Genomic DNA, 10,045 nt, shown 5'->3' with positions numbered 1-10,045 from the left:
ACTTAGGGCGAAAGCACTATAAATTTTATGTTTAACATTATTTGTATCGCTACGGATTGTACGTATGTGCTTAAATTTATGCGCTTGTGAGGTATACTTGATTTTATAAAAACACCAACTCCTTGTTTGGAATATGAATTTTGAGCAGCATTCGTGGAAAATCCAATATATGATGTGGGTGGTAGGATTAAAAGAGCTTCTACAATGGGTCTCTTGAAGCGATATAATTTGGATTAAAATCACTTATGAGTGTACAAAGTTCATCAAAATTATTAATAAGTCCTTTAATGTTCTATTATAGAATTTCTACATGTTCTACTTTACATTTATACCAAGCCACATCAGCAATTTGCAATAACCGATAGCGGTCAAAAGTCAAAATAATCCTTCCTGTAGGAGAACGAGCTTTTCCATCGTCATTTAATTTGGTGAATTTTTTCAGTCACTCTTTGATTGCCCATTTCGCGAACAATTTCATATTCCGGCACATGCTTTGAGCATGTGGCATAAACTAGGCCTTTAACCGAGTTTAGTTTGTCATGCAGTTTAGCGGAAATAGCACATAAATTAGCTAATGATTTCGATTTTATGAGGTTTTCGGTTCCGCGCGGGCTCCCAGCGAGGACAAGTAAATTTCAATCGCATAGAATCGAAATATAGTCTATACATGTTGTAATGCTTGTAATGCTAGGGCTTTGTTGCAGCAAAGGACGGATTTGTGAAATTGTTATGCTAGCATCAGTTGAATATATGACAATAAATTTTTTGTCAATAAGAGTGATGTTACTGATTGGCAACTGACTCAGGCGTTGGCAGTTTTTGCACCTCATAGGATTTGGAATGTATAGTTCTAAATTACATTTATACCACGCCACATCAACTGTTCGCGGTGATCGATAGCGATCAAAGGTTAAAATAATTCTTCCGTGCGTGTTTTTCCGTCATCATTCAGTTTGGTGAATTTATATACTTCAGTCACTCCTTGATTGCCCATTTCGCGAACAATTTCATTTTCCGACACATGCTTTAAGCACGGGGCATAAATTACGCTTTTAACTGAGTTAAGTTTTTCATGCAGTTTAGCGGAAATAGCACATAGATTAGCTAAAGATTTCGACTTTATGAGCTTTTCGGTTGCGCGCGGGTTCCCAGCGAGGACCAGTAAATTCCCATCGCGTAGAATCGAGATAGAGTCTATGTGTGTTGTAATGCTATGTAGGGCTCTTTTTATAGCAAAAGGGCTAATTTGGGATATTGTTACTCTAGCATCGGTTGAAGAAATAACAATATATTTTTTATCAATAGGAGTGATGTCACTAATTGACAACACCGGCAAGTCGGAATTTTTAATTTTTTTCTTTGAGGGGTTATGTCCGCTAATAGATGAAATCTATTTGAGTTTTTATCTGGCAGCTTCGGGGCCATTATTCTTTATGGTTGTCTATTATTTAGTAATTTGCGAAATAACCACTCACTTGAAAAGCTTTGGGAACTATTGAGGATAATGTCAATTATTTTTTATTTTTATTTTTCTTTTTTGTTTTTTTTTTTTTACTCTTTTTATTATATATTATATTTTTTGATGAAACAAAGGCACATACGGTATCCGCGATAATCAGTTGTTGCAAAGACACTGAAAAGACACTAGCTAATTACGCAAAAACACCGAAAACTATTAAAAAATCGCAGGCGAAAAAGAAAACACGCACTACTTAGAACACAAGACGATAATGTGATTCTCGAATATTGTTTTATATAACCTTTAATAACTAGATGTTTTATGCATCTTGATTTACTTAAATTTCTTTCGGCAAGCATTTTTGCAACGGTGGTTTTGTTTCAGTTTTTGGGTGATAAGAATTTTGATGCTTGCATGTACTTTGCTCAGCGAAACCCACTGGTAAAAATGATAAAGTAATGCGAAGTACCGATGTACATGAAGGTTAAATTCGATGATTTTGACTATTTGAAAATAACCTTTTTCCCTTTAGTATTATTGAGTTGTATAATGTATGCTGATGTTCATCCTGGAACGCTCAAAATTGAATCTTCGACATTCATTACTTTTGTTACTTGATTTGAAGCAACCCACTGCCGAAGCCTTTCAAACACGTTTACAAACTTATGATGATGCTGCTTCACCATATGCCAATTGTCGGGTTTGGTTTCAACGGTTTAAAACCGATGATTTTGACATCAATGGCAAAGAACAACCTGGAGGAACAAAAAAAGTTCGAAGAGCTTCCTCAAACTCTCAACAAAATTTCGAACAGCTTAACGCTTCATGAATCAACTGTTTCTAGCCTTTTACATGTGGTGGAAAAGATCTAAAAGGAAGGAAAATGGCTAACATACGAATTAACTGAAAATATCATTTCAAACCGTTTCAACATCGCGATTGCACAGCTTACCAGGCAGAAAGAGAAAAGTTTTCCTATGGTATATTGTGACTGGCAAAAAAAGCGCATCTACTACAACAATCCCAATTGCAAAAACTCATGGGATAGTCCAAGAGAGTCATCCAGCTGGACGTCGAAGCGGGATATTCGTGGCCATAAAGTTTTGCTGTGCATATGATGGGATCAGCAAGGTGTAGTGTATTAGGAATCGAGGTCAAATGAAGAAATAGAACAATGTTTAGTTGCGAAAAAGGCCAGCAACGGCAGTTAACAGACGCGAAGTCATCCTTTTACATTAAAACGCTTGGCCACAGATTGCAAGAGTTCTCAAGGATACATTGTGCAGCTCGAATGGAAAGGTCTACCGAGCCCAGCGCCAGACTTGGCGCCTTCTGATTCCACTTGTTCAGATCGGTGCAGCGTTGCTTGGCTGGCACGCGATTTCGAAATACTGAAAGAGTGCAAGAAGAAGTCAATGATGGGATCGCTGCCAAGCCAATGTTGTTCTTTCAACACAGCATCACCTTGTTGCCAGAAAATGATGGAAAATATGTTAGTTAATACATATTTTACCAATTTTTCTTAACAAATGCCCTTTTCAAGTGAGAAAATAGCCAAATACATTCAAGCACCTAATATAATCAACCATCATGACATTAAGCCGCAGCGTATTGTGGCATGGCTCAATTCAAAAACCGTTATTAATTGAACAGAACCTGACGATAGAATACACAAACAACTTGTTGTCCACCGTACAGCCGAATTCTTTGGTGCTTATTAAGGAACAATGCATATTCAATCTTAGACTATAATAAACAATAGTACACAATATCACTTTGTTTTTGTACATTGGTCCTTGAGAGTGCTCTATAGTATACTAAGCTTAAAGTGGTGGTCATTTTACAGATTGTGCTTAATTTGATTTGCAAAGATTCTACAATTTTTAATATAATAATTTGATAAAAAAGAAGGAAAAAAAAACCTCATTTCATTTTAGATTAGGATAAAAAGGACGTTCATTATGGTAACAGAAAACAATACACTATCATTTCATTGAGATAGCAATCAGAATTTTTTGGATTTTAATGTTAACTGTGCATCTTTATTTAATAAAGTTTGGTCGTGCGTTTACTATTGTTGTTGGATATAACAAACTGAGTAGATTTATCAGTTACCCGTGTGTATATATGGTAAAAGACAGTTGTTCTTATATCAATCTATATCTATATCCCTATGTCTAACTTTATTCTTTGAAGATATATTTATATTGTTTAGATTTGATGTTATTCCGAACAATTTAGAGTTTGTTCTCATGTCGCAGTTGTATTTCGCCAAGGGAAATCTAAAAAAAAGAGAAAATATATAAAAATATATAAAAAATATCAGTGTCTATTTTTAACATCCAACCAACGCCCTATTTTTCTATCATGTCGAATTATTTCTGCAAATGTTTATTTATATTGATGAATGCCTTGTTTGAATGAAAAATATTAATATCGTGTGCAAATGATACTATATTTTGAATCGACAGTTTCTAGCAAACAGCGGGATTAATTCGTAAGCAATACCGCAAAAACTATTCCATAGTTCTCCTACATATGAAAAACTTACTCAAATACTTACCAAGAATCTAGTTTCACTATGTTTCCGCTTGTAAATAGTATACCCGTGTTCCTAACGGTTAAGTTCTCTTCAATTTGATTTCTCCTTTTAAAGTACACTGTGTTACACACTTGTTTATATATATTACGTTTTTCTTTAAATAGTTTAAGTTTTTTGACTACATATTAAGATATGAAATGATATTTGATCTTTTACTTTTTAAAATGTGTTAAAGATAACGACAGATTGATATTCTTTGAAGTTTAATCAAAGAACACATAAATTTTTTAATTTCAATTATCGGTACCACTGCAAATTGGCAACTCTGCCTATAATAAAATAAAGCTGAAAACACAAATACCTCTAATAGAAACAACCGAATAAAATTGAGAAAGTGGATTGAGCGAACTGTCTGCAAAGTAAGTGAAAATAAGAAAAAACAAATATAGTTGGAAACGACACAAAATGATGAAAGCAGAAACAAAATATAGAAATGTCAAACCAAAAAGAGTTAATACTTTTTTATTTACTTATTACTTACATATGAAACTCAGCTAAAATAAATGAACAGCCCAATTCAGTTGACTCTCAGAAGTAAATCTCATACCAACTAAATGTCTTGTTTGTGTCATTCTCAATTTAAAATTGTTTTCTTTTTATGCTAAGTTGTCAAATATTAAAAATACCTTCACTTTCAAAATTTGAAATTCAGAAAATTTTTGTGCATTTAAAAAATAATAAGAAAACGAACAAAAAAATGCAGTTTCAAGATTTTTTACTAATAGATAGTTTTCGGTAAAATAAATGTTTCAAATTTTTGGTTAGAAAAACGTACTTGCGCACAGTTTACGCTTCACTGCGGGCTTGTACTTTGACCAATTTGACCCATTTTCAATAACAGCCTGCGTGCAAAAGCTTCCAATGTTAGCACTAAATTTTAAGTGAATGTCTTCAGGAGAGTGTCAACAACACACACCATACAGACGGGTAAATATGGCTCCAGCAATTCCGAATTTCACAATCAAGAACACATATATTTTATACGGTCTCACAAGCTTTCTTTCGGATGTTGCAAACATTATAACAAAATACGTAATCCCACCATTCTTCCGTGGTGGCTATGAAAGGATCTTTATTGAAAGAAATTCTTTAAGTGAAAGTTTGAAGCGGGAGAAAATATTGCCTGATAAAAATATGAAAAATCGCAACCACTCAGAATTCCGGCGCAGTCTGCTCATATTGGGTAGGCCAAACTTTTCTCTCGATTTTATCAAAAAGTTATAATCAAAAAACTTTTCCAAAAGCTTAAGTGTTGCGCTTACTGATTGTAATGTAAAAGACATTAAGGAACAAGGAATTGCCAATAATATTTGGTAGTTGTGAAATTTTTTTGAAATTAATGGTATCGCATCAACATCAAAGCGTAATCAAATCCCGAACGCTATTGGGTGAAAACTTAAACAAATGAACGGATGAAATTACCGATCTTAAAAACACCTCTCAGCACGTTCTCTATCCCTTCTGAAGACCTAAAAGTCCTGACGAAAAATCTCAGCATGGTTGGCATTTGATTTAAACCAAGCGTGGGTAAGAACTGCATTGTTCTAATCGCAGTCTATAGTACTAACTGTCAAATCATTAAGTTTCGTGTTGGGGCCATACACATTCAGATAAAGAACAATAAACTTGTGATTCAGTTTTTTAGATGTTTATCAGATGGCTCCAGTTTAATAGGCGTAGTTTTTTTTTTTCATGGTAAAAAAGATTTAACAAGGACGCCGTCAGACCAGCAATGCAAATGAAAGAAACCATCAAACAATGATAGTAGAATTAGAATGTTAAAGGACGATATTTTATTAAGCTGTTGAATATTCAATTGAAAAGTTCTACTTTTCTTCGTCTCGGCATCGAACAGTCGATGCAAGTATCACGATTTCCCTACCCCTAAATCCAGCGCATTTAAGATGAACTAAACCGTTTATTAAACCGTAAATAGACGGCCGGATGTATTGAAATAACCTATAATAGCGAAATGCGCTCCACAAAAACCACAGTCCACTCTGTTGGGATTAATAATGCGCTTGCAAACAGACTAAGCAAATCCACATTCAATCATCATAATATTAGGCGGTCGGATTCAAAGAACGTTATAAATTGAATACAATCTGGCTGTAGTACATACAAGCACCTTGTGGGCCAGACTATAGCTGAAAGTGTTGAGCATTCACAGATAATTCAATGGGGGTGGGTATTTAGAACGCAACCCTCAGCCGATTATGTCACACGAACACAGTAATACCACAAATTTTCTTCAGTCTCTGCAAGAAAATTTGTTCGTTGAATTAACAGAACCTCCGTATTTTGGTGTTAGATCAAATATATATTTATGGAATCCAAGAAGCATACAAGATAGCCTTATTTACAACGTAACTTCGTGGTGAAAAAAAGCCAACACGCATTAAGCTTTCTCTTTACCGGGGAGATATAACTCACGTGCGATTGTATTGCGAAAATGAAATTCTCTGTATGCTCTGTTAATTGATGTTTTTAGTGGTTCAGCAGGCAGTCTACCGGGTCCCTAAAGATGCACTTTCGGGCCGGGCGTCTGTGAGATAATGGTGCAAGCGCACACTGGTATCTCGAGGACCTCGTTCCGAAAGTGACGAACTACTAGCTTTTGTAGGCCGGGGTATTCTTTCGGACCGGGAGTCTATAAAATAATGATGCAAGCGCAAACTGTTATTTTAAGGACCCCCATAGGGACGTGCTAATTACTGGTCAACTACAAAGCTGGGGCGTCCTTTGGAGCCGAGAGTCTATAAGATAATGATTCAAGCGCACACTGTTGCCTTAAGGACCTCGTTCCGGACGGAAAATAACGAACTCCCAACCACTGGTTAGCTATCAAGCTAGAGTACACTTTCGGCCCAAAGATCCGTAAGAGAATGATGAAAGCGCACATTGTTATCTTATGGACCTCGTTCCTGGCCGAAAGGACTACTACTATTTTGACCTACCTGGTCGCTCAACTGCTGCTGAACAACTAAAGAAAAGATTACTGCTTGCGCGCTGCTTTTGGCTGCCGCACCAATGCATTGATATTTAGAGCTTTCACCGCGAGGTGTGTTTACTTAAGAGACTAAATTACTGAAAGTTATACTCGCTTATATATAAAGCTGTAAAACGAAGTCATACAGCGTTGCATTATAATTTCGCGCGAAAATAACAGGACTAGAGTTTATAATATAAGTTAAAGTGGGCTTAACCAGAGTTAGTTAACTTTTATTTACATTTACATAATAAATTTTTTAGTGTTCGGGGCGTTTAAGGAAGTCTGCGATATTAATTATAATTAGTTTCGTGTTCACTTTATTTTACGATTAATATACCGTAAATCGACATGCTATAGGACCAAGATGTTCAAATTTTTGCAATAATGCGACCTTTAACATGAGCTCAACTAAAACGCCGTATATAATTGCTGCAGTCATGTTCCGTTATTTAAAGCGTTCGCAGCTATTATGTTGAAAAGTAGATACCTATTTTCGGTTGAAAATCGTGGCACATACATTCAATCTGTAAAATCAATCGATAGAATAGTAAACAAACTACTTAAGCAATTTCATTTTTTTTCTTTACTAAAATAAACGAAAGACCAACCGTCAAACGTAAACAAGATAGAATTTTAGTTTTCTCTCTTTATGGCATATAATCATCGTTTTCAATATTTGCATAAACACCTATTTCACTTGTATTGAACAAACAGTTTATTTAGTTTACGCAGTATAAGCGAAATTGAAAAGACGAAAACGTAACATAATGAAAGCGTTTATATACATGCTATAATGCAAGATGTTTAATAAACGTGAACTGCAAAAAATATAATTGCGCTGGACAAACTCAAAGTTACTATTGGATTTCCTTTCAAAAACCTTCCACTCTTATTACAACGGTGGTCTAAAAAGCAAAAGCAAAAAGTAACATTGCTATAATAATTACGTTTAACATCGTGTTCCTTAACGGTGTGGTTGACATAATGAGCCAAATGAACATCGTTTGCCGCTGGACGACACCCTTCGTATTTATCTGCTGGGATGTCCGTACGCAAACTTAAGGAACTTAAACAATCCCGCGTGATGATTTCTTTAGCTAAAATAAATGAAATATTAACAATGCACAATAATTTTGCAAAACTTGTCACCTCCTCTTCTTTCGATTACTTTTACACATATGTCTTTGTTTTCAGAGCATTGTTCACCTAAATAACCAATTCCACGCCAACTGAAATCCTCCCCACATCCTGGTGTACTCGAAGTGCAACGATAGCACCATATAGCTGAGCCTTGGATTAAAAAATTACATCTTTAAATCATCTTACTGACCATGCATAAATTGCTTACCGTTTCTGCTTGCAAGGAGTACAAAAAATAAAGGTAGAAACATAAATTTAAGCGCACACAAACTCATTTCTGATGAACCTACTAAAAAACATAAACCATTCGATGAAAAAACAGAATTAACAACAAAAGAATGACGATTCGATGCTTTCTAAAGCTGTTTATGTCTCTACGAAGATTCTTGTTTGCAAGCAGGTTTCTTATTAACAAGCATAAGAGGCTCGCACAATGATGGTTTATTTTCTTCTTCTTCTCTAAGCCAGCAATCCAATAATAGACAAGTGCTGATGACTTAACTAAAAAAGATTCAATGTTTTCTTTATTTGAACCTTTATAAAGTCGATAGATGACTGGATTATAAATGTGTACAGACGTATACATAAATGTAATACCAGTTATGGCGTCCAACGCGTAATTAGTAATAATATTATCTTTCGCGATTTTCAAATTAATTTTCTGGTCCCATTTTCTATCTTAACTTTTGAAGAAATTGTACTTGAACTTTCTTCTCCTTCAAGGTATTAAAAGACGATACCGCGTAGATTGAATTTTGTAGGTTAAGGAGTGATGAAGTGTATGAAGAGTATTGCGAAAGAGCTGAAAGTTACGAAAGTAAACGAGTGTCTAAAGAAATAGATTCATAATTTGGCTGCGAATATTTACATGTGTTGTTGACAGGCTGTAAGAAAAGGTAGCGGTGTAAATCGCTAAATTGCGTGAACGCAAAATGTCTCGATTGATCTTTAATCCAAAACAAATATGTCAAATTGTTATATTGAAGTGTATTCTATTAAAGAGTCCTTTTTAAATAATACAACGATTAATAATAGGAAAGGGTTTCCTATGCCGTCATAAATTTTTCGACTTATTTTTCTCATTTATCAACATACAAATGATTTTTTGTTTTCACATTACTTTTGATATCGTAACATCTGTGTTGATTTCCAACCTTTTGCTACTCAGCCCATATAATAGGTGTTTACGTATACAGATTTGTTTATATTTTCCTATAAAATAGTGAAGAATGAAGGCCATTATTTGTGGGCTTAAATAAAAAAAATAAAGAAACCTACATAAATATGGACAGCAAACGTAGGAAAAACAACCATACAGAAAATAAATCTAAAACTAAATTAAATTTTGCATTGATTATTGCGATGAAGTGGAATGAAAAGCTGTGAAGATGTTTGCAGTGAATCTATAGCTTGCGTTACGTTGACACACATTTTTAGCATAATTTTAAGATTTCCGCGTACGTTATTTTTAATAGGGAGCAGCAACGTATTTGTGAGAGCAGAACAAAATCATATGGTTTCAGACTTTAATATAGTTATTCGTATTTTTATTATTACTGCGAAAAACAAGCAAAACGGAAAAAAATTGAATAAAATTGAATTAGTTGCATTAGTTGCAAAGGTTTGCATTTTTATTATGCGACAACCAGTAGAAAGAAGAATAAATTAAACTAAATAAATAAATTCAAAAAGATGTAAAATTTAAAATATATACAAGCAAAAGTCAATTAGGTAAGAAAAAACGATAGAAAAGCACTTAATAAATACCGTATGTAAAGGGCAGGAAGTATACGAAAACCGCTCTCCAGGCTTTCAGAATAAAATGACAAGAAAAAAAGCTTAGAAAAGAAAA

The 10,045-nt window shown here is 34.4% G+C and overlaps 1 protein-coding gene across 4 annotated transcripts; it reads right to left on the bottom strand.

Annotated features, from left to right (window-relative positions):
- Window positions 1–3,483: 3,483 nt before the first annotated feature.
- LOC119637570 lies at window positions 3,484–9,011 on the bottom strand. 4 transcript variants are annotated; one of them, XM_038033680.1, is made up of 4 exons: window positions 8,402–9,008; window positions 8,203–8,343; window positions 8,001–8,150; window positions 3,484–3,741 (listed from the first exon to the last, which is right to left on the bottom strand). In XM_038033680.1, the coding sequence occupies exons 1-4, from the start codon at window positions 8,466–8,468 to the stop codon at window positions 3,710–3,712; spliced, it is 390 nt and encodes a 129-aa protein (XP_037889608.1). In that variant the 5' UTR covers window positions 8,469–9,008; the 3' UTR covers window positions 3,484–3,709. The 4 variants fall into 4 exon arrangements, with proteins under 4 accessions (XP_037889608.1, XP_037889609.1, XP_037889606.1 ...); XM_038033681.1 differs by lacking the exon at window positions 3,484–3,741 and adding an exon at window positions 7,299–7,577 and having other exon boundaries at window positions 8,402–9,007; XM_038033678.1 differs by lacking the exon at window positions 3,484–3,741 and having other exon boundaries at window positions 7,745–8,150; window positions 8,402–8,727; window positions 8,791–9,011.
- Between the last annotated feature and the right edge of the window lie 1,034 nt (window positions 9,012–10,045).

Source organism: Glossina fuscipes, unplaced genomic scaffold, assembly GCF_014805625.2.
Source record: "Glossina fuscipes isolate IAEA_lab_2018 unplaced genomic scaffold, Yale_Gfus_2 60, whole genome shotgun sequence".
In the NCBI taxonomy this organism is placed as follows: Eukaryota; Metazoa; Arthropoda; class Insecta; order Diptera; family Glossinidae; genus Glossina; species Glossina fuscipes.
The sequence above is the reverse complement of the archived record's forward strand: the minus strand, read 5'-3'. Positions and strand labels throughout refer to the sequence as shown.

What these genes read in the sequence shown, in the direction of transcription:
- LOC119637570 (XM_038033678.1), bottom strand. Translation starts at nt 8,468, where the DNA reads ATGAGTTTGTGTGCGCTTAAATTTATGTTTCTACCTTTATTTTTTGTA. An exon ending in ACTCCTTGCAAGCAGAAACG is followed by an intron (nt 8,344 to 8,401) that starts GTAAGCAATTTA and finishes TTTTAATCCAAG; the next exon opens with GCTCAGCTATATGGTGCTAT. An exon ending in AGTAATCGAAAGAAGAGGAG is followed by an intron (nt 8,151 to 8,202) that starts GTGACAAGTTTT and finishes CATTTATTTTAG; the next exon opens with CTAAAGAAATCATCACGCGG.